The sequence below is a fragment of the Melanaphis sacchari genome, unplaced genomic scaffold (genome assembly GCF_002803265.2).
Source record: "Melanaphis sacchari strain LSU unplaced genomic scaffold, SCAv2.0 Contig23_pilon_pilon, whole genome shotgun sequence".
NCBI classification, from domain to species: Eukaryota; Metazoa; Arthropoda; class Insecta; order Hemiptera; family Aphididae; genus Melanaphis; species Melanaphis sacchari.
Window position 1 is genome coordinate 584,143 of NW_020271114.1, and position 27,245 is coordinate 611,387.

General features: G+C 24.7%; 1 protein-coding gene across 2 annotated transcripts; it reads right to left on the reverse strand.

The window, feature by feature from the left end:
- Positions 1-149: 149 nt before the first annotated feature.
- Positions 150-27,245, reverse strand: LOC112594608 (ras-related protein Rab-37-like). 2 transcript variants are annotated; one of them, XM_025339492.1, is made up of 8 exons: positions 27,049-27,245; positions 25,681-25,896; positions 25,272-25,382; positions 8,813-8,921; positions 4,386-4,496; positions 4,140-4,284; positions 3,845-3,964; positions 150-595 (listed from the first exon to the last, which is right to left on the reverse strand). In XM_025339492.1, the coding sequence occupies exons 1-7, from the start codon at positions 27,058-27,060 to the stop codon at positions 3,856-3,858; spliced, it is 813 nt and encodes a 270-aa protein (XP_025195277.1). In that variant the 5' UTR covers positions 27,061-27,245; the 3' UTR covers positions 150-595; positions 3,845-3,855. The 2 variants fall into 2 exon arrangements, with proteins under 2 accessions (XP_025195277.1, XP_025195276.1); XM_025339491.1 differs by lacking the exons at positions 25,272-25,382; positions 25,681-25,896; positions 27,049-27,245 and adding exons at positions 9,521-9,631; positions 13,839-14,489.

The following is a 27,245-nucleotide window of genomic DNA, read 5'->3' on the forward strand; positions in this document are numbered from 1 at the left end:
CAATAACAATATTTTATAATATTATAAAATTTATAATGTAATAGCCATCAATTAATTCTATCTAGGAATAGTATTAATAATTAATGGTATAACATTATAATTGTTCCTATACATGCGGCGTTCATTTATAAATAAATGTAAATACTATTTAAATTATTAACACATTTATGGTTATTGTTATTTTAATAACTATTACTACTTTACATTAATATTATATTTTATAGTCTGTAGATATTAACTGCGACCTGATGATTATTGTTACTTGGTAGTTGATTTTAGGAACTTATCATTAAAATCATTTTACGATGTAGTTACCGATAACTATCTATATGTATTATGTATATACGTATATATATGTGTAGTAAATATTTTAGAAACAACAAACTATTTAACAACAAATTATATTTATATTTTTATAAGATAACTAACTATAAAATATTTATTAAGCTAGTCTCACATTTTAGTGGTATAGATTCATCTTGGTGATTATCGTATGACGAATAAAACGATATATAAACAATCAGGTATTCGTATTCTTATGTGTAGAATCTTATTTTTCAATTTTTCGTGTATCCAGTTTATTGTTTTTGAAAATCTATAGATTAGACGTAAACAATGAATCAATCAAATATATATGCATATAATATAAACTATACTTTATTTTAATTTAAAACAATCATAGCTAGTTCATAAGTACAATATTTAGTTATATACGTATTTTAGAATAAATTTGTTTATTTGCCATTATATCTACGCTTATTACAATAATAATTAATAACTAAATAGTTTTCAATTATTTATAGTATAATAGTTAATACTAAGTCTACAAGCGTAATTTTACAATTTCGTAGTTTAATGTAATAAACTAATAAGGCTTATGTTGTACAATCATAGGTACATATTACAATAGATAAATAAATACGATACGAACAACAGTTAAAAATAAAAACGAGGGATTTTGAAACATGACAAAATTGATAATTAATAATGATAGGTATTTGATATGATGACAATATTTTTGAATAAAATTATTAAATTAAAATTATTTTAATTGTCCCATTGGGTATTGTTGTTTATAGTATTAAATTTATTGTTGGAACTACCTGCCGTATCATTGATTATACTGCTACTACATACAAAGGGCTACCTAATCTATGGACATTTATAAACACAAGTGACAATTATTATTACATTAATTTTATTAAAAAAAAAAAAAAAAAAAAACAGGAAGTCACTCTTTTGTAGAAGTATAATTGTTGCGAATATCTCGCCATCGACTAAGTAACTGTAATGGATATGTTAAATTTGAATTTTGATGATAAATCATCAAATTATATGAAAATGATTCTGAACGGAGAATGTATACTGTATATAATGTATTTTTGAGATTTTTAGGTTGTTGTAAGTTTTAGTTCATAAAATATAGCTATTTTTGAAATATTTAATTAAAAAATAATTTGTAAATTTTTGAAATTATGATGAGTTTTTTCAAAATTTGAATTTAAAACTCTAATAAAAAGAAGTAGTAACTATGTTGGCTGTCCGATAAATTAGGTATAAAATATATTGAATAATTAAAAATGAATTTATTACTTTAAAACTTTTACATGATAATGATAAATAAGACATATTTTTCTTTTTTTCCACATATCTATAGTGATCACTTAACCTAACGACGGAGTTACTTGAAAATGTAATTTGGAAAATACGCAGTACATTTTTATCGAAGTATTCAGTAACTGTGTTTATGGTATATTCCTCATTTTGAAAATGAGTTCCTTCTAAATTTTTTTTTAACAGACCAAGCAAAAAAATCTAAAGGTGCTTGAATTCTTTGCTGTGGTCCATTGTTTACAATAAAAATAACTTTGTAGCATAATTATTGGACAACCTTCTTAAATAATTTTTAATTACGGTAAGAACAACTTGAGATGAACGTTATATTAAAATGTAAAAATTAGTTTTACTTGCAAAAAAATTTTATCAAAAATTATAATCAAAATAAACTAAATAATTCAAAAATTTCAAATGTTTATAACTAAGACTAACAAATTTTGAAAATTATATCATGTCTAGAAAATATTAATAGAATTGTAAAATTCAAGTTTCTACAACCGTTAATTTTTGAATCAATTTTCTAAAAACTGGTTTTGCTTAAGAAATTTTGTTTAACTTTTTTCACTTTTTTCCCGAAAATAAAATATCTCACATTGATATTTTCCATAATATATTTTGTAATATGATTAATTTTTTTAAATATATGACGTGTGCATTTGTAAACTATAAGCTGATCAATTATAAAATTTTATTGTAACTCATAAAGTCATAACTCAGTAGAATTGGAAAAAAAATTGAATCATTAATGTTTAATATAAAAAATTTATAATCAGAAAATCCACTAGTTTATTGGAATACACTGAAACTTAAATAATATTTAAAACATTAATTGAAAATAAATTGAGCAAATACCTGTATGTACTTCATACCTGTTAAATTTACGAACATTTTTGTTCAATAATACAAATAATACAAACTCGGTTGATTGTTGAATATTTAAATTTTTTATATCCGCTAATTAATATGCAACTTATAATTAAATTAATTTTATTATTACTTTGTTTTTACCTAAACATTCTAATAAGGGTAAACATTTATTGAAAAAAAATAAATATAAAAATACAATACGAGCAGTAGGTAATTACCCAAGTATTAATGATTATTGTTTAAATAATATTTTAAAATAAGCGATTTAAATAGATTCATGCTTGATTACAGATTAACTTTTATTGGTATTTGTATTTTTATACTTGAATAAAAATTATTAATGAATCAGTCTGTTAAATGTATCTATAGTTATGTCTCAGAATCAGTATTACCATAGTTGGTAATTATAAACAAAGTTATTTTTTATTACGAAAATAATATAGGTAACTATAATTATCTACATTTTAAGTTGGAAAACATTATTAAAAATGCATTATCTACTTAAGTTAATACTTATGTAGACAAACAGTGGCGGATTTAGGGGGGAGGGGGTGCTTGGGTGTTGAAGCACCCACCGTTCCGCGTATTTTTATTAAAAATTATTAATAGTTCGTTGAGTGGCAAATTTTTAGTACGGGCTGTTAATTGTTATTAACAAAATAGCACCCATCATAAAAAAATCCTAGATCCGCCACTGTAGATAAGTAATATAATGCAACTTGTAGTCGCATTTTATCAACACTAATTGTCAATTGGTTGGAATTTTACTTTTCTATTTATTGTGTTGACTTTGTTTTACTGTTAGTAAACAGCCTGTACGATTGTGTAATGTTATTATACAATACTTATATAATACTAATGTAGGGATTAGCAAAGTAAACTAAAATAACCAAACTAACATTTAACTAAATGTGTAATATTAGCAATTTCCGTAAATAATAGCTCCAGTTTGGACACAATTTTATGTCATCACAGACAAAACAATTATGGCTTATTACAGATGTTACGGTATAATGTATAGCGTTCGACACATTTTAATAGAATAAATTTGATACAATAAACAAACGCCAACAGAAAAACAAAAAGTATGGTTTCATTGGTTTCTAATAAATATATATTGCATGTTCATTAATGAAACAAGCATTTCAGTATTTTAATTGTATTTATAATTTGCAGTATAAATTCATATAATATAAGATATATATCTACTATTCTTAAAAAATAATGCTCAAGCTTAAAATTATACAGCATAAATATTTGATTGAATTAAAATTGTTCTATTATGACTCTCTAATTTGATATTTTTATATTAGAACTATTTTTTAGAAAACATTGAGTAATTTTGATCTTTATACTTTACCATAAAATGTATTATGCTGTAGAGCATGCAGGACAATTGGTTTTAGTTTGTTCTTTCACATAATCTTGTACATTAAAAGATCGTTTTTTTTCTATCCCTGTTTTTTTGAATAATAACTCCCTAAAATTATAAACACATTATAAATATTATAATAAAATATGAAAATGTATCTAGGTGTATTAAAAATGACCATAGTTATATTTGTGTATATTGTCTAGTTCCACTTAGTTAAACACATTTTTAGTATTTTTTCACTCATATTTAATATGTTTAATAATAACTGTTTTATAGATACCTCGCAACAGCCATAAAAGCTATTTCGACATTTAAGCCCGATTTTGCAGAGGTCTCCATAAAAGTGATTGAATATTCCTTAGCTAATTGTTCTCCATCTTCTCTTTTCACCATTCTATCATTTAAATTGCAATCAGCTTTATTTCCTAAAATAAATAATAATTAGATGAAACATAAGTACATTGCAAATCAATAAGTGTAAATGGTATAAGAATTAGTTTGGGTGTATTAACATAATATATTTTACCTATTAACATTATGACTACTTGATCATTAGCATAATCTCGAATTTCACTCAACCATGCTCGTGTGTTGTCAAAACTTACTTTGTTAGTTACATCGTACAAAAGTAAAAGTGCTGTAATACAAACGTAAATTAGATTATAAATTATTTACTTGTAAAAATTATACAATATGCAAGCATTATGCCAGTATGCTTATCGAATAAAAATAAAGCAATAATTAATGAGAACTGTTATAAAATATCGTAGTTAAGAATATTTTAAGACGGAAAAATTTAAGAAAATATACGTAGTAAACACATATAACTATGAAATAGATTTATATTGTGTTGAACAAATTAAGATAAATAATTCGTACTGGCAGTTATTTATATTTCAAAAATAACAGAGATAATATTTTTCTAATATTTTAGCGATAATTGATCGACAAAATTGTCAGAAAGATGCTTTTCTTTTTAATCACCTAAGCTATCAAACGATTCTAACAACCAGATAGGATTTTAATACTATTCAAAATGTCTTTAAATTTATCAGCCTAAAATCTATATTAAATCATATTTCTCATTTTGGTAAACTATCTCCCACTGTTACCAGACCAACATTATTATGTTTTCTAGATCAATAAGACGATTTGGATATATTTTTGTCACAAAATAAATTAAAATCGAATCTACTATGGAAAGACATTAGTTTCTTCTCCTATGAAACAAAGCTATAATAAAATTACATGTCCCATATTCGCCAAGAGTTTTTCCGCCTAAACGCAGAAGGAGAATAAAATTAGAATCTGATCTTATCATAAAATATATTAGAAGTAAGCTTACATTTATTAATCTAAAAAATTACCTTTTACTCTTTAATTGCTTGCACAGAATGTTAGAAGTTTAAATACTACACTTACTAAAATCCAACATAATATTTTTTTAGTTTTTGTATTTATGTATTTTAATTTTAACTGAAACTTGGTGAAAAAATAAGATACATTTTTCAATATTTAGGTGTAATTAATATATTTATTAAAATCGTTAACGAGGCGAAGGAGTTTTGTTAGCTATTAACAACTAATATATTCCATCAGTCATTTACATTTTCAATGCAAATTGAAACCTTTCCTTTCCTAAGTTATTTTTTCTTGAAAATCTAGTTTTTCTTAATTTATTCCAAATAAACACAATAAAAATTACATGGGTTTTGTGCTTGACCTTATATTATTTAATTCTTTTTGTCATTTATATCTTTAAATAATGATGTTATCACTCTTATCAACAGTTATCAACCTTCTTTAAATAATTGTTATACTCATATTTATATCCTCTCCTCTCTATCATATTCTGAAATATAATTTTAACGTTCCTTGGATCAATTAAATGGGTCAATTTTTTTAAACTTAATAGTGATAACTCTATTCTTATTAATGAATTTTACTCCACTAAATATTTTTTTTAAGTATTAGGTACGAACTTAAGGCATTACTTAATAAATTATTTATGTTTCCTTTCTGGTTTTCTAAAGATCTAATAAATAAAATAAGCTGAAAAAACTTATCACACTAAGATGTCTAACTCTAACAGTGGTTAATTCAAATTTTCAAAATTTAAACTTTCGAGTAAATTATATTACATTTGTTACCTAAATAATATGCAATATTTTTAAAATCTCAACTTTAAAAATTATGGTCTTATATAAAAAGCCTTAAGTCATCAATTAGACTAGACTATCAAACACTAAACAATTTCTATTGTAATTTCTATTACTGATTTGCATGTTTTTTTTATTAGGTGACGACCCAACAATTATCAAGTTAATTTCATCTATTGATCATAGTATACTCTCGATAAATGATGTAAACACTTTTAATGAATGGTCTATCTTAAATGATCTCTCTCCAAATACCAACAAATGTCAAGTCATTTCTTATTCAAAAAATCCTATTAATTTTAATTGCGGTTTATCGACACTAAGTCTACTTCACTTCTCTGTAATTAAAGATTTAGGTACCTGTATGTTTTGAATTTAAACTACTATTCAATTTACATCTATTAACAATCCAAATTAAAATTTTATTTATATTATTTATTTATATGATTAAAGGTTAGTGTTTCGATTTTAACCATTAATTTATCTCCAAATGCCTCTATGTACATCACTTATCTACCGTTTACTTGAATATGTAACGATTATCTGGGAAAATAATAACATTGAGTATAATAACTAATTTGAAAAAATTCAAAGTAATTCTTTATTTTGTATCTGTTTTAAATCTAGTATACTAAGAACTACCCACATTAGTTACGAAAATATTCTAGAAATCTTAAAATTGGATTCGTTAAAAATACGTAGAACTGCTGCGCTCAATTCTTTTCTCTTAAAATCATTAAATAATTAAATTGAAAATTCTTTTTACTTTTCTATTATAATTGTTAATGTTACATATTAATTATCATTTATGATATTCGCTATTATTATTAGTACTGTATAAGTATTTAAAATTAGACAATTGTCCATAAAATAAATTAATAACCGTACATTTAATGATAATTAATATAATAAGTAATAAATATAATGTAAAAGTATAATTAATTAAATTGAAATTTTAAATATTAATTTTTATTATAAAAAAGCTATAGTTCATAATAATTTTTGAAACATATACATTTTAAATTTAATGAATCTTGGAAATGTAAAAGCTTCAAGCTTTATTATACTATATACAGTAACACAGTTTACACAGTATAATTCAGTACAAATTATATTATGGAAAAGTGTTTTTTATCTAGATAAATAAATAGTATAATGTTATTGTGTGATATACTAAATAAATATTAAATATTAATATTATGTATGACTTAAAAGTTATATTAAATTAATATAAAATGTTTATGATGTATTTTGATCATAATAAATTATTTTTAAAATCTATTTTTTTTAAAACAATCACACAAGTCTGTATTTGTTTCTAATAGTTATACGAAGAAAAACTATATGTAACTTAAAATTGTATACAAAGACTTATCCTAGGTTTTTTTATGTATGCCTATTTTAGATTCTGAATGGAACAATAAATATATTGATTTTACAATGATGTGTGTGTTTTTTTAGTACATACGCATACACAATAGGTAAGTAGTTGTAAAAATTACTTTTAACTTTCAGGATGGTTTTAGATAGTGGATTGGATCTAGATTATACTTAAAAAAGGTAAAAGTTAAAAATTCTCAGCATTTTTCAAAATAACTAGGAAAAACAAATAGTTAAGAAAACGGAAATTTTTACACTAATCCAGTTTTTGACAAAATCTGGACATATAACTTTTGCGTATATAATATTGTATTTTTACATACAATGATATTTTCAAATGCAATATATTTAGCAAAAACTAATTACTAATAGTAAAATAAATTACTTTACCCAATAGAAATATCAAAAACCAGAACATGAAATATACTTAGTAATAAAAGTTGATGGATTGTCTTCGCTTAAAATCGTTTTTCGTATACAATAATATATCATTTAATTCAAATTTAATACATCCATCACAGTGATCGACTCGACATGTACCGATTGTAAGTACAACAGAGCCGTACCCACTTGCCTTTCTTTAAAAAATTGTATTTTTCATATTTATTTTAAGTTAGTACCTTAGTATAATATTAAACGTTAAACTATGTACTTGTATATATATATATATATATTATTTATGAACCGATGACATGGTTTAGATATTTGGTTAACTATTACTACTTCACTTGTCATTCAATTTTTTGTTTTTTTTTTTTTTTTATTTACATATCTCTTTTAAATTAAAAATAATGAATTTACACGACATGTAGACGTATTTTATATACTAATTACATAATATACAATTATATAATAAATTTCCCATGTAACTATATTCAACTTTTGTATAATGAAATGTACCTATTTGAAAGGACGTCACATTCTTTACACCCGCATAATATGGTATTTATATCTTATAAAACAAAGTTAATTTTAGCTGTTCCAGTTTTATTTCATGTTATTAGTTTAATTTATTTGAGTAAATTGGATCTATTTTCAAACTTTGAGGTTCAAACATCATCTGTGTTCTCTAATTGATTTTTTAGAATATTTAAATTTTTAAATTTTAATATTTTGCATACTCATAACTTGCTCAAATATTTAAATATCGCAAGAGGACCAAAAATGTAACATAGATAATGTTCTTATCTTCATTTTTGATAATAAATCAATTATTCATTTTAATATTTAATTTAACAAAATATGGGAACTACTGAACATAAATTTTTGTATGTTATGCGACTACAAGATAGAGAACACATGCGTGTACGACATCCTCTAAACGTTTGAAATTTATTATATCTGTTTTTTAATTGTTATTTGCACATACTTGTGTTTGATTTAGTTTATATGGGTTATTAGTATTAGTATTTACCATGAGCATCTCTATAGTAAGCGTGTGTTACGCTTCTAAATCTTTCTTGACCTGCAGTGTCCCATATCTGTAGCTTGACTTTGGAGTCATCAACAGATATAATTTTATTCTGAAACAGATAATTAATTACATTTTAAAGTAAAAGTCACAAAAAGCAAAACACATGTTCATAAAAAATAACATTTACTGTGTAAGAAAAAATTGTAATTTCATTAGTCATTAAAAATATTTAAACACATCAGCTACGTTATCCAACTGTTATTATTATTTGACTCTGCCTCATGTATAATATAATTAGATGATCTTAAAATCGCGATAAATGATCAAGGTACAGGTGCTTCTTCTGATTATACATAGTTTAGAAAATAATAATATTAATATAAAATACATCAATTTTATATAGGGTACCTACAACTACAAATGAGTTACCACATGTTCATAGCAACTGTTTAAATAACACCGTCTACCTATACTAAGCGGCATCTACATTATCTTATCATACGTGCATGTTGTTTTATAATTTGATGTTATTATATACGGGTTGATTCCATTTTTTAGGTCACGTACAAATTGTTATTATGATAATTTCAGTAATCATAATATATTAATAACGATCGTCAGTAAAACAATAGTATTTTTAGTCTTTATGTTTATATCCATCGAGACAATCAACGGTTTTCAAGATCTGTAACCAATTGTCGTTCTCACCCTGAAGTCTACACCAACAGTAGAAATATAATTGCCTCCCAAAAACATATCGTCCCTGAAACGGACCAACAGGCAAGTCTTTCCAACTCCGGAATCACCGAGTACCATCACCTAAAAAACAAATACTGAAATTAATACTAAATAAACTAACCAAAATCTTATTATTTTATGATGGGAAGAGTATGTCTTTATTATTTTATAAGGGCCAGTATAGAAAATCATAGACGCATAGTCAATTTATACTAAAACCAGGTACAAGTGTACAACCTACACAAATGTAGAGTATAACTTGATGTTAATATTGAAATTATCAATATAATAATATATGATTTTAATAAATTACGGTTATTGTTCCTATATTAAGAAATGTATTACCTAATAAATAATATTATATTATATCATATACCTACCAAATATTCTATATTATGACAGTTGAAAGTTTGTATGTTTGAAAAGTGGTTGTAAATATAAATAAGTGTAATTGGGTGGAGAACCCTAGTTAAAATAGGACCATATTATACCTATGCCATATTGTACAATTTAAAGACGTATAATAATAGGTATGTAAAATTTATAATAATGATTTCATTACGATGTCTTGTATGATGTATAACTATAAATTGTATAAAAAAACATAGTCTTATGTCATATCTTGTTAGGCTAATTGCATGTTAAAATAAAATTACAAGTAATTGTAGTTTCAAAAATACATTTTATTGGTACTAAAGAACTAATATTAGATAAAAAAAATATTAAATACTATTTTTCTCAATTTATTATTTATTTTATTAAAGTTTTTACTATTTTTGTTTCAAAATAATTTATTACTTTATCATTTAAGATAAATTAAATATCTCATTTTCAAGTTATTATAAGTTATAACATAGTGAGTTCGACGTCAAAATTACTTAGTATCTAAAATGGAATAACATGTTTAAAACAAAGTTCCTTTATGTCGCCTATTGATTGTGTTTTTAATCAAAGTTAAAGATGATATGGATACAATTGTTTATAACAATGAATGAAATTTAAATTTCTGCAATATTAAATGTTTTGAATAACTAACTATTGTTTGTTTAACAAATAACAATCGATATTTTTAAAATAATATAAGCGTATCTTATGTATCAACAGTAGGTAATATTCAAATATTTCATTGTATAAAAATGTATTATTTTGAATTTCGAGAATGAAGAGTAAATAATCATGAATGTCTTACATACACTTTATTTTTGGTTTTGATTTATTAACTAAATTTATTTAATATTAAATAAAAAATATTTATCAACATTAAAAACATAATATCTAGATTAACAAAATAATATGAGCTTGTAATGATTTTTTTTAAATGTTTTGTAAAATAAATAGATATACAGGAATAATAATAGTAGAATCATAAAACTACTAATAATAGTATCTCTGAACAGATTGATTTAAAAATTTAACTGTATGAGTTTATTTCACGTGATCTGTTTGTTTTTTTATTATTATTTTCTTCTTGAATTTCATTTCTCTTCAAATATAATTGAAATACAATATTTTTTATTAAAATCCTATAAAATAATATTGATAAAAGTATCTTGATATTATAGTCATACAGTATCATATTATAATTGTAATATTTAGGTGAATTTCTAATTTATTAAAATGAAATATTTAATAATAGTTTATTGTACCTACTTCGTTAATTTTTTTTATTAAGAAATGTATAGTTTTCCTAATACTAAACTCATTATGGACATATAAATTTAAAAATGTCAATTAGGCAGGTCACAAGAAGGTATTTCACTCGTATAGTTGATAATCTACTTTGTTGTAGTTATAAATTATAAATAACAAAATGGGAAACATAACACCTGCGGGCTGCGACACTTTGTGAGATGATATTATTAATAAAGAATTAAAAAAAAAAAAATGTCCTCATAAAATATTAATTTATTATCACAAGTGTAAAGTGTTATAAAAATAAAATTCCAATAAATTCAATTTTTGATTATATTTTTGTTTTATGTTTTGCTTATTAAATGCGTTGTTAGTGATAGAGCCGTACATTATAGTTAAAAAATAATGTTTACCTAATGTGCAAAAATATTATTTAGAAAATAATTATTATTGAGATATGATAAAAATTATATTACTGAATTATTACGTAGATATAATATGGAGTGATTCATATTTAACGTAAAACACTAATTATTAAAAAAAAAAAAAAAACCATAAATTTTATAAAAATATTTCTTTTACATGAGTTTATATTATTAGAAAACAATATTTTTGGAAAAAAAATTGTATTTTTTTTAGTTATTAATTATCATTTATTAAATATTACTTTTTGAAATGACAACGTATATTTTTAATTTCATATTTTGAAACAGAATATTGTTCGAAATATTTCGATCTTTAAAAATAATCAATCAAATTTAAGTAAATTAAGTAGTTTATTAGTTAAAAGTATTTAAAGTTGAGACGAATGGAGTAGTGGACTAACATTTTTAGATACCTTTAAATGTAATATTCTATTCTGCTCATCTAATTTTTGAATACTTACTTAAAACTCATCAAATATTCATTCAAGATTCTATTTTTATATACTTTGGTACTCCAAGAATATTTTGATGTGGAAAAATTCAATTGATTAAAAATATACGTTGTCATTAAAAAAAAAAGTAAGACATTCAAAAATAGTAAAAAATATTTTTTGGAAACAATATTTAAAATTATGTAAAAAAAAATATTTTCAAAAACGTTAATAGTTTTTAAGACAATGAGTGTCTTACGTAAAATAGATAACCTGATATATAGATATACACAAACATGGCGTGTAAACAATATGATTATCTAAAGGTTTTCTTAATAAATTCAAAAGAATGTATTTCAGACATTTCAGTAGTATTTCACACTCGAAGTAGGTAAATAAAAGGTACAATCTTGGTATATTATCTAAACTAGATTCTCGAGGATATTTAAAAAATGAATTAGCATTTTAAAGTTATCTGGTGGACATTGGGATGAAAATATTATATTCTATGTGTGGTAGAAAACACAGACAGTATACGGAATATCCAAAAAAAAAATGTATTCAAGGTATAAGGATTGCATACTGCAGTACAGTGTATAGCTATTCAAATCCATTTAAGTATCGTGTGCTTAGTACTAGCATACTTCTAATAATATATTAGTTGTCTATTTTAAAGTTAATTTAGTCGTTGTATGTACACGACGTCTAAATTTAAAAATAATAACAAAGAAATTTAAAGATAAAAAAATATTTTAAGTATAGTTAAAAGTCTGTTGTGGGTGCTCCCCTTACCAATTTACTATTGTGTATGTTAAAGTAATACTATAATATCGTATACCTACATATTAAGTTATTTAAATTAATTAAACAACACTATAACAATTAATGATAATATGTTAAACGAAAATTCTGATGTAGGTATCTACTTTGTTTTTAAATTAAAAACAACGATGAATAACAATAATTCTTAAGCTGGCTTATCTCGATTATTGTAAGCAAGTTTTAAACAAAATCATTTATGTTTCACCTTTAACTTGTTGTTTTAGAGTAGTTTTCTTAAAAAATATTGGAAAAATTAAATTATCATGTTTAAAGCACCATCTGTGCTCAATTTTTGATCTATAGAAAGGTGGCATGAAACTTTTAGAACTTTTTTACTACTTCTAAAAGTATTATGACTAAAAAAAGGATAAATCATTGTAATAACATAAACTTTCTCTACTTTGTTTCAAGTAAAAAATGTCAATTTACTAAGGAACCTTTTAGTTTACTAACTAGTTGTTTTAATTAATAATTTAAAAAATAAATATTTTATAGAATATATGATGTTCTCAAAAATGTTTTCGAAACTTCAAAAAAAAAAAAAAAAATAAATGTACATAACAATTAGAACGCCGTATACATAAAAAAATAATAATTAAAATATCACGGCGTATTTTAGAAAGCATAAAATATTTAAATTATCAGACTTGATATTATCATTGTTTAGTGCGTGATTTTAGAGTAGTTGAAAGTTAAAAGAGCTTCATGCAACACTTTTACAGAGCAACAAAACTCGATTCGCAGAAATAATAATAATCAGCATTTGTCTTGTTTTTTAAAATAACATGAAAAATTTTTTGGGATGACCGCTATTCGCTACAACCTACGCCTGGCGTCTCCCAAACAATAGACATATACGTAGGGTACGTTTTCGTGTATAGCGAGTGCATACTGCATAATATGACTTAATAGTGCATTAATACCTACCAACAACACTATGTGCAAGACATGGTATGCAATAACGACGATATCACTCACTTTGAAGAACCAATCGCAAATGGAATCGGGATGCGGTTGAAACGTCGTCCTCTGCGAGATCTTGGCGGCCGTCTTTTGCCGGAACGACGTGGACGAAGACGACGCGGCTGCCGCGGCGGCAGCGACGACGCTGGCCCAACCGTTCGGGCACTGCTTCTCCGGCGTGTCCTCCAGGTTGGCGGACGTCCTTCGCTTGGACACGACCCGTCGTTCGAACACCCGGTCGGCGGATGACATCACGTGAGCGCGTACGTGATGGTAATGTCACTACGTGTTGTCGGCGCGGTGTCAATATTATTGTTACGGTCGGCGGACGCGTGACGTATAGTAGTCGTTTCACTGCACAAACACTGCGAACGTTTCGCGCTCGTCTGCGCCGCGCATAATAGGTACGATATTGTGATTGACGAACAGCACTCAAACGGTCATGGTTCGTAAACGAGACGAAAATAACGGTCAGTCGAGATAACGTCAAGCGCGTCCGTATACGCGGTCTGCGCGTATCGTGTGGCGGCCCCGAAGAGTAAGGCCTTCAGTAAGCGACAACGGCGGCGTCAGACGAAACATGCGCTGCTGGCGGCACGCGAACTGTTGCGACGGTCCTGTATCTGAACACTTGTGGCGCGCGCGGAAACTTTTCAACCAACGTCCTCCGCCGCCCCTCCCCCCATCTGCACCCTCCTGCCCCTTGCCGCCCCGCACCCCGCCGGCCGCAAAAGCACCCGCCGCCGCCGCCGCCGCGTGCGCGCGAGCGAAAACGTACATTACGCGCGCACACGTACACACACGCGCACACGCATCGCATTTCACGATACGCGAACCGTGTTTGCCGAGGGCCCGCGCGAGCTTATGGCTTTCCTGGGCGTATCCATAGTTACCGTCTGGGGGCTAATGATGCGCGTCCCGCCGTGTACACGTCCGTCGCTCGCGGGTACATCGCGTCACGTTATTATATTGTTATTATCATAGTACATTATATTATATTGTGTGCTATATGTTTAATATTATATTACTCGTGTGTATATAGGACATAGGTATACTACGCGCGCGTTACGCAACGTCGCAAATTCGCAGTACGTATAATAATAATTACAAGCAATACAATAATGCGATAGTGCACGTCGGTAGACGAGTAATGATTACGATTTTATGGCCATCGAGGAAAAAAAAAACGATCAAGTTTACAAAGTTAACGACCCAAAAAGCTACAAATAAGCCACAGAAAATAATATGTCCGGCAGAAAAAAAAGACAATCAAATTAATATAATAATATGGTCTTGTTTCGTAAAAATGAATATTATTGTCTGCCTATCCAAAGTAATTTTCAACGAAATTTAATTTTTACAAAAAATATAACCATGAGTAATTTCTTTTGTCAAACATACTACACCTATATTATTTACCTTAATAATTTGCGACTCTGAAGTCTATAATAATTAATATAAAAGCTCGTCGCTCGTATATTTAACACAGTGTTTCACGAGTTAATAAAAGTTTAAAATCTGAATCTCGAACGATAAGTCCAAAAGTCAATATTTAATAACGTGCATGTTTCATATAATTCTATTATTTTAATAACAACAGTAGGTAATGTAAGGTTGTTATTCAAATCTCTTGCTCTGTTTATTAATTTATAAACTATTTATTATGAAATCATTATGGCTGAAACTAATATTATTTTTGCCAACATTTAAACAAAACAAAAAGAAAATTATGATTGAATGCGTTTGAATTTATACACAGGTCAACACGGCAACTTAAAAACCATAATCTTTGACGTTTGTGCAAAACACATCTTATTAAATTACCCAGGTAAATTAAAAACTAATTATCAACATATAACTCCGAAACTTTGGAGTATACGTGGAGTTGACCCTTATCGAACAAGATGTGGAATTGAAATTTTGAAAAGTGAGTTACAATTGTTAAAAATAGTTAAAAATGAGCTATAAAATATTGTTGTTGGTCTGGAATTCATCAGACATTGTCGGGAAAGCCGGATCTTCTCACATAACCAAAGGTATATCTATATTTTAAATATATTTTTATTAATGTTGACTTTAATGTTACTGTAATTATGTATTTTACAATAAATTATGTATTATATTTTTGCTATTTTGTTTTATTTTCTTTTTCTTTTTTAAAGAACAATGTGTATTTTTTTAGCTACTTTTATACTTTGTATTTTTCCCAGACCTTTTTTTATGACCATTTATACCTAAATTCATACGTATTGATATAATTATACTGCCTATACTAGATACAATGTTATATATTTCGCACATGTTCAATATAATATGAAATTATTAATTTAGCACTGATATAGTGATGTTACACCTATAATAATATATACGTTCTATTTATATCTATATTATGTCCATTTACTTTTTTAAGTAGGTCTAAAAGCAGAATAATATATTATACATGAAACTACTCTACAGTTGGTAAATTAATAAACAGAACTATAATAATTGCAGGAAACGCATTTTTCAGCAGCATAATATTATTATTGTACGCTAGTAGACGAGTTTTTAGTTTTTTCTTAAGAGTCCTGCTCCTTTATAATATTATTATACTTCCCGCCATCGCATCGTTGCTAGATTCTGTGATGCATACTCGATGGACTTATTTTCAAGTGGGTAGGTGCAACTACTCATTTATATGCTACTAGCTGAATTACCCGGATTTGCCCGTGTGTAGTTTTTGCCGGAGTTGGTAAATTGCGTTCCGCAAAAAAGGTCATAGTTATATATTGTGTAAATTGCGGCCCGAATATATTTGAAATGTACGTAAATTGCGGCCCGGAATATTCCGATTTCCGGTCGGCTGGTTATATTATCTTTAATATTGATTGATAAGGATATCACTTGATGCTCACTTATATAATATTACTAGCCGTCAGTGTGCATTTGATCGAAATATTTTGCACAAGTTTTTACATTGGTCTACAGTATTTACAGTATTTGGTAAATTAGTACTTATATTTTTTTAAATTTAATAACAACCCTTAATATGTAATTTACATAACAATGAAAAATATTTAAGTAGGCAAATATATTAAAATATAACGGGGCCGCAATTTACGTATGTATAAAATATACTCCGGCCACAATTTACATAAAAAATTTGAAACGGGACGCAATTTACAGCGACCCGTTTTTGCTTTCTTAAACTTATTATTATTTTTCGATAACGCAATTATTTGTTTAAATTGAGCTATTTTATAGTCGTGTTTTCTAAACAATTAAATACAGCCTCGGAACAATTCATATCTACACGCCAATAAAATACACACACAAAAAAAAGTCAGAGTACAGGTAGATGGAAACCCTCGGACCGCTGTGCCGTACTGTATTTCCCGTTATCGGTCGACTGCTATTGTTATTATAATATTAATACATAAATATAAAAATTACATGTAAAAACTATTTTTGCCAATTTCAACCCTTTAAAATCAAAATTTTGAAAATCATGCGAAGTGGTGACTCTTAGGAAGGTATTTAGAACAATTCTGTGAAAAAAAATTGGAAAAAAGTTAAATAGCGTTATCACAAAATTGGTACATAAAAAAAGGCCTGTTCTTTTATATATATAAGAATAAACAAGAATGTAATAACCACTTAATTTTTTTTTGTTTAGTTTTCTTCAGTTTGTGTATTTTAACAAATTTCATAGGCGATGTCTTCGAGAAAGAGTTGCAAGGTTTTGTGCATCATACAGTTTATTTGCGAAAGCATCGACGTCAAATATTATTAATATCATTTGCTTGATTAGAATGGATTTTAAGAGAATGTTTTACTTGCATCTAATGTCTCTGTATGTGGCGCACCTAGGATTTTGAAATGGAGGGAGTGGTTCAAAGAAAGATCAGATCAACATTAATGTAGGCCCTTAATAACCATTACTAAACAAATATATATATATATAATAGGCCCTATGTATAATATACTAATATAATAAGCTATTAATACGGCACTATACAAATACACTGCAGGTTAAGTTATGAAAATAATATATATCTATGATAAATTTAATAAATTAAATAATTATATTATAATATAATATAATATAATATATAATATTTTATTATTATTATTATTATATTATATTATAATTATATTATTTTATTATATTTTTAACTTTTTAAATTAATTAGACTTAATAACAATTAGTAAGTTAATAATAATAATAATAATAATAAATGGTTATTAGAGCTTATTATGTATCATAGTTTACAGTTATATAATATATACGAGTATATCGGACTTTTGAATATGCTTATTAATTATTATATTATGTTATCTTATAAAAAAATTAAAAATAAAAAATGTTTTTATTTAATTATATTAACTATAAGTCAATGGTTTTTGTGAAATTTACGAACGACCGTGTGATATTTAAAACATTATGAAATTTTAAATAGTTGAGCATTTAGTGAATCACAATAATACTGTACGTTGACGATTGCAGAGTGGCAGGAACGAATGCGATTAAATAAATAATAATTATTATGAATTATGAATATTAAAATATAACGATGTGTAATATAAAATAATATAATTATTATTTACGATATAATTTTCTTGATGTTATGGGGAGAGGAGTTAATAATCCCTATTCTCTCCTCCTGAGCATGCCACTCCTTGATTTTTATCTTATTAATGCATAAAATGGCAAATGTTTGTAAATTTTAAAATTTAATTGTAAAAAAAAAAAACTATCAAGATGCTCTAGATAATATTTTTACCTTTTTAATGTCATTATAAGCCATTTCTCTCTAATATTAAAAATAGCAGAGTAAAACGATTCTTCTTAACTTAAAATGTGTCATATTTTATATGCTAGTAAGACAAAATACAACATGTGCGGGTGAAATATACATTTAAAACAAAGTATGATAAAAATTAAAACCTGTTGAAACATATTGATATTTAAAAAATTTACCTTATTTTTATATGTATGAAAAATATAAATATCATGTCATAATTTTTATTAAATGTAATATATTATTATGGACAATCCTACACTATTAATGCATAAAATCATTATTCCTACACATCACATTGATCAAGGAATTTCAAAGGCTGGACGAATTTGTTGGAGTAACAAACATTTTAATACTATAGAAAAGGTATTATTTCATTATTACATGTCGACTTAGTAAAAAATTTTCAACACATTAAAACTAGACTAAATACACTATGTCACTATACAATGTTTCACATAGAACACATATGTTCTGATCTTGTAAAGCAACGTTCGAACTTATAATTATTTACTCACTGTACCTAATATTACCTATATAGTAGTCCTTCAGAGTGGTATATGCCACTTCATTAGCATCTCGATGTAATAAAAATTATAATTTACTTTTGAATATCTTTCAAAGTATGGCGTGAATATTTAAAATATATACATATATAATATATAAAAATTATTGAGATAACATTTACTTATTAAGTAGTTTTAGTGCCGATTTGATGCACATTTGATGGATATTTTTATGTAAGAGAGTAAAACACTCAATTTCTAAGTAAATGTTTGTCTCATAGAATAAAATATATGTTTAAAATTGTATTGTATACCATTATATATTTATGGAAAAAAATCAATAATAATCAAATGAAATGATGATTAAATTATGGGTAAGGGAGACCAGGGATAATTTTACAAAGTTGCTGTAGGCAGTAAATGATATTTATGTTCTGTATATTATTACAATGAATATAAACATTGTTATTTCAGCTATGGGATATTTGTAAACGTATAAGAAATTTAAAGACGAAAAACGTGAACTATAATTTTGTGAGTAATTTTTACTGTAAAAATTAAATTAATTTAATACTTTCCAATTTCCATGATATATAACTATAGCTAACTTTGCAATTGTTAAATTGACAAATAATTATTGTAATAAAATATATTTTAGTGTGTATTGATAAGTAATAAACTCAAATTATTTTTTATCGAATGTTTATTAGATTGAAGTTGGTTGTTAAAAATCACAAAAGGCTTGTAAGCTTTAGGTTACATAATATATTTAAAAGGTTTAAACTAAATGTTATTTAAATTCGTTACATTTTATTAGTTTGTGATATCTTATTTTTCTATTACAGAATTTTACTTATTTATCGAGTAACTCTAAATTTAATAAAATTTAACACTGAAAACTTAAAGTTTAAGTTTGGTGTGGTTTATTATTTGTTTTGCCAATCTAGGACAACTAACTCCGTAATAGTGTGACAACTAACCATGAAAGGGGGTGTGTTGTTACAAATTCCATATTTTTAAATAAATTTAAAAAAATGTATTCTAGCTTAATATTATAGTGTTTAATTTTCTTAAATATTGAGAGGAGCAATGAATGTATTGTATTTATAATAATTTGATTTTTTTTTTTATTTGTGTCTGTATAGTGTATACACGATAAGTAGTTGATAAAATTTGATTTTCAACATTAAGGATGGTTTTGTATAGGGAAATAAATCAATATACTGTAAAGTCAAAATTGAAAATTACAAGTATTTTTTTTTTTTAAGATCTGGAAAAACAAACAAAACATTAAGGAAAAACTAGAATTTTTACACTAAACCTATGTTTTAAATTAATTAATTTCTTTCTTTTGTTACAATTTAAAAATGAATAAACCAGAAATTTTAAATTTCCATTAAGTATTTATATTATTATTTTTGATATATGGTATAATTATAATTTTCAAAATATTTTGAGATTTTGGAGGTATTTATAAAAAATTGAAATTTTTTTTCATGTATATTTAGATAAAAAATTTATGAATTGGTAAAAATGTTTTAAATTTAAATACAAGGTTCCTATAAGTGATTCATTTACAAATTCCAAATACTTGTATATCGAACATTTTCAGTCCTAAATTTTATTTATAAGCTTTTAAATTTAGAATTACGATTTTATATACTTGAAATTTTTACGAATTATTTATATTAACATTTTCTACATGTAATATAATTTTTTAATGTTTTGATTTTTGAACTTTTTATTGATATTTTATAATTGAAATGTTTTTATTTTTTTCTTTAAATGTCGATAAAAAATTATTCGATGGATCAAAATTCTCAAAAACGTAATTTAAGATCGCACATAAGTTATTCTTATATCTGTATAAAATTAGTAAAAATAAATAAGTACATTTTTTATGGATTTTAAATATTTAAAAAAAAAAAATGTTTACAGCTAAGCTGGTTTGAAAATTTAACATAGTTTTCTTAATAAATATTTTATATTGAAACTAAAAATCTAAAAAATATACTAACACAAGTTCAAATTTGAAAAAAAAATATGTATTTTAACAATGAATTTATTTTATTATAAATTAAAAACATAATTCATGGGGACTTAAGAACTTGTACGTATATTGTGTATACTTACGTTATATTATAACCTATATTATTATGAATTTTACTACACGCAATGAAATTTTTAATTTATTTTAAGATATTATCTCTTTATATTATATGAACTTAATTTTACTGTTTAACGCGGTATTAACAGAAAGATGTTATTAAATTTTGAGTTATATAAGTAGATATAATCGATGTAAGATGTAAGTTAATATTGTTATAATAAAATAATAAATACAATATTTTTGGAAAAATAAAAAAAAAATTAATTACCCTAGTAGCTATATAAAAAAAGTACAATATTATACGGATATATAGTTTGATTGACTGTCTCTACTCAGAATCGTTTTTTGTATACAATGATATATCATTGAATTCAAATTTAGCACACCCGTAACAGTGTTCTACTAGACACCTTACGTGTAGCAAAGCGATACTCACTTGCCTACCTTTTTTTTATTGTGTTCTCAAGACAGTAATTTGAATAATATAAAAATGCATTTAAAAAAAAACTGGTATAGTAAAAACTGTCACAATTAGCTTCGGTCTCATCTATAACAAAGCATAACAATTTTCCCTTAAAATTCCCTTATAATGTTAACATAAATGTTTATTATTTTTTAATAACAGCCGATATATATATACAAATACTTTTATCCCCAATATAGTAAAATATAATAAAATTTTGTTAGAATAAAATACAAATATTTTTTATGTTGATTTAATATTATATTTATCCTATTTTTAATATACTTAATTTATATTCTTGTCATTTTTTTTTTTTAATTTCAATCAGTACGTGCCGAGTTTATAAATGTTAATAGACTTTTTCTCATGTTTTGATTAAATATTAAAAATACTTTTTGGAATACGAGTTTAATAACTTACATTTTAAATAATACCTATATTAAGAATATTAATTTCAAGTATCCATAATACTGAACAGGATTATATAGAAACAGAGTAATATGAAAGTAATAGATATTAGTCTTGCGTTGCTATCTAAATTATAACTTGTAAAATACTGGCCGGTGTATTTAACATTATATCACTATGTATACTATTATTATACATTTGTATATAATGATAAATTGTAAAATTTATAAAAAGATTCTGAGAGGATCTACTTACTATTGTGGTTTAGAAGCTTTTTTTAACATTTTAATTTAAACAATTGTGTAAATACATATCTTACTATAGTAATAAAAATATACAAGAAATTAACAATTAAACGGTTTTGATTATCTTGAACATTTATTGAATAAAATAATCTTCTATACGAGTAGACTAAGTAACCTTGTATAAGTGTCGATTCTAAATACTTACAGCTACATTTAAATTTAAAAAATCGTTAAGGTCGCTTTGTTATATGCCTGTATAGACGTATATTAGATATCCGAGTATTTTCAATATTTTATTATTGAGTAGGTCACTGTAATGAATGGGTTAAATATTTGAATATAAATTTGATGATAAAATAACAGTTTGTTCTAGAAAAAAAAGTTTGACAACACTTAATATATTGAAGTACTGAAAAATTACTTCACCACATGTCAACCCCCAAGTTTTTTCTCCATTCTAATTAATAGAGTATATAATACTTCAATCTGCTATATACACTGTACACGGCCTGTGTTTCACATTTTTTTTATATCTTAGTCTAAAAGTGCTTAAAAATGTCATAGCTTAAGCCCTCAAGTTACTAAGTTTCATTAAACATTCATAATATATTTTTTATTAGTTAAATAACTAATCGTAATATTATACAATAATTATTATAATACAATTATTATTATTGTTGTTTCATAAAATATTACTAGTTTTTATATTAACTATTATTAATCAATGCTGACGTGAGTACTTACTGTAGAATGGTTTGAATAGATTTGTGTATAATCAGTTTAAAATCAATCAAAATATTTTAAAAATTCATTGTGTATATAAAAAATTATAACTCAAACTATAATTTAATATGTTTTAAGTTTCTAGAATTTTAATAAAATAATAATATATTCATTAAATTTGTTTATATATTTTGTGAATATCTGCAATATCATTAACATTTTATTTTTTACCACTCATACTCATTTTATGTAGTGTAGGTACTGGCATTAGAATAAACTTTTATGTAAACTAAAAAAAATTTTGAAAAATTTTGCATTCAATATTTTAAAACTTTTTTACAAATAAATATTACATCATATTATATAAATTGAAAAAAAAACTAAAAAATAGCACAATTAAATAGTAAAAAATTAAATGTCTTTAAATAGCACAAAAAGAATCAACAAATTTTTAAAATTGTATTATGTCTGGGAAATGCTAATATAAATATTTTTAAAAATTGAAGTCTCTACAGTTATTTATTTTTAATTTATAATACAAAAATTAATAACACAACTATAAACACAAACAATTTAAAAAGGTACTAAGATCTGTACAACATTGGTCACTAATGATGAATTATTAATTATAGTTAGATAATTATGATTAATGATATACCTACTTTTATAATTGTAAAAATTTGAAAATTAATTTTTAGTTTTATTATATATAGCACAATACAATATACTTAGGACCTACTTAATTGCAATTAATATTTCCCTAAATTTTGTTCATTTTAAACAATTCATTTTAAATTCTAAGTTTATGAAGATGACATATTTTGATAATAATGAAAAATATTTTTCTTTATGATATTAAAAAACCTTAATGCAAGGCTAAAATTTCATACAGAAATATACCATTTTTAAAATGTCAGTATTCTTTTAAAAAATTATGTAAAATAAAAACTGAGTCATTAACATATTGTTTATCATTTCATTCCGAAGAATACTACGATAAAGTCCCAAAAACTACGAAACAAGGTTTGGCCCTTGTTTCTTTTGTGCTATATTTGTTTCATAGTTACCAATTACCACTATAATATGTGTCTTTATGAGACTTGTGTCTATCGTAATTAAAATATTGTTGTTGCCTGTTTAATAAAAAAAAACGATTATGCAAACTATTAGTTATATTATTGTATACAAAAAAATAAATAATTTTAGATTAGGTTAGAATTTACAGACAATCAATAATATTAAAATGTTACAAATGTTTGCATATTTTGACCGATTATTTTAAAAAAATACCGAAAATTTTCAATTTTAATCACATAAATTACTAATTAGATTAGATTCAATTTAATACCAGAAACTTGAATGATGATAATCGGAAAATTTTTCCACTAAAAAAAATAACTTCAGACACAATAATAAGAAAATGCTCATCATTATAAAAATTTTATATTCTGGCTCAGAATTTAAATCATGACACATTAAAAAATAAATAAAATAAAATAAAATAACATTTTAACTTACTCGTATTACTTTTTTGTAGTAATGGAAAGAAAATGGGATGGAAAATCATGTTTAGAATAATATAGAATTATAATATATTCCATGACATATAATATATAATTTTACATTTTATTCATTTAATTAGTATAAGCCATTAAAAAACTTAGACTGCAATTAGCACGTACCTATTCAAAATGTCTCACTCATTTAGAAGAAATATTTACTACAAAAAGCAACTAGTAGTCACCCTTGCTTTCAGATATAAAAGTTGAGTATAAAATTAATATAACTTGAACGTGTTATATTTATATACTAAATAGTCCAACAATATACCTATTTCTTAATAATATGTAAAATAATCAATTAAAATTAAAACAACAGTAATTTTATGATGTTATTGATGTAAACTTTTAGTATGCTAAATAGGTAGACACTTGCAATAGTTATTGAATTTAATTATATAGCTAGAATAAATTATGTAAGTGTATCAAGTCATATTGTATGTTTAAAAACATTAAACAATAGGCTTAATAATACATAAATAGACAGTACAATTAATTGAATACAACGGTAATATTATGCATATTGTAATGTGCTAAGATACAAGTATTATAAATGCAATTATAATAAAAAAATTGATACATAAATTAAGGCTATTTGTTTTAAATTAAAATACCTAATAATTTAATCATTTAATAATATTTGTTGTACTTACTGTAAAACCTATACCAACAGTAGCAGAAAAGTTGCCAGTCTGAAATTTTCCAGTGTCAAATTTAACCAACAGTGATGTTTTCCCTACTCCACTGTCACCTAGTAAAATAGTCTGAAATTTGAATATTAATTAGAAAAGTTATTTAAAATTTAAAATAAATATAAATATTTTATGTACATATGTCAAAGCTGTTTGAAACAAGTAAACATAACATATTTTTTAATCTAAATAAATACCTAAATTTCATTTTTAATTTAATTGAATATGTACTTATACATATTAAAAAAGTTATTACTCCACAAAAACGGACAATTAAATAATAATTGTTTTCCATGATTTATTTTATTTTAATATTTAAATAATATTAAGAAAAATACTGCGTAGTTTTTAAATGAAAAAATATTTTTACCTTGTGTACAATTTTTAAAGATGGATCCGAAGGCTTTCTTGTGGTACTTGGGGGTTTATAATCCTTGTACCCAGTCGTCGAAAGCCTTTTGTCATAATTCGGGTCTATGGAAGATACATTTTTGGTGTTTTGGTTAACTTCAGCCTCTTCGATGCTTTCGAACACGTCATCACTTATGTTATCATGTAGTGACATCGCTAACACCGGTGTTTTTATCTAAAGCATAAAGTAGTTTTAGTGAGCAATCGATCAAATTAAATATAAATAAAGTCAAATCAAAAATTTTTTAACAATATATACTCTTATATATACCAATGTCTATATATACTTACACTTCAATAGTTAGGTAAAAAAATTGAGCTTAAAGTTTGTTAATTAATGACGAATGTTCTCTCTTCAATCAATACAGTATAAACTGAGTATATAATATATAGGTTGTAATTTTGTAGATTTTTAGTATATTATAGAAATAAATACATTAATTTTTGTCAATATATTTTATACTTATTTTCATAAAAAATTTACAACTCGATTTACTACTGTTCACGAATGTAAAATGAATTACATTTTAAATTTCCAATCAATATATACCAAATATTTTATTTTAACTTTTAAAACTTCCCATAATTATGGTTGAGTTAATTAATTTTAATTACTTTTTTGTTAAAAAGTTCATAATATTTTATTAGTTTAATAATATAATATGCTACGTTTATAAACAACAAAAATATAAAATTATAAACTGCAATTAAATATTAGTAGTGCTCTAGCACGTAAGATATGCCTACGTGTTATGAATTATACATCTGGTATCTAAAAAGTATAAACGTTTGTATTGTTATTACTTAATTTTCAATAAACTTTACATTTTAGTATTTTATTATTTATTAATTGAATATGAAATATAATTAATTAATACATTTATCTCTACAATATTAAATGTTATTTTGTTGTATATAGTATTTGTTTTGTAAATATTTTATTTTTAGTTACTCATTATAATGTGTGTATTGTATTTACTCAAAGCGTAATCTTATAAATTACAATTTTTAAAATACAATGAATTATTTAAGAGGTAATAATTAATACAAGAATAATATTACAACATGACATAAAATAATAAAAATGAAATAATATTTGATTTAATTATTTCATCTGTCGTAAAAATAAATATTGTACCTCTATATATTCATTCATACATAGCAAAATTCTAAAAGTAGGTAAACAATAATAATTATGAATCAATTAGTGATGTTATATATATATAATTTTATGTTACCTATATATAGATAACATATGGCTTAGAATAATTGTATTTATGCTACAGTTTTTATGGATTAAATGTATCGTATTATTATTTTAACTTACCTTTTTCATCATTAAATGTGTTTGTGTTGTAGATAATTATCAACCTTTTAAAGTCGAATTGCAATAATTGTTGTGTTTTGATAGTAGTAAAGGGAGGTAAAAACATAATTGACGAAACATATTTTTTCAATGATGTAGATGATGTTGTCTACAAAAACACTTGTTGTGTTATGAAGAATTTCGAGGAGAAAATACAA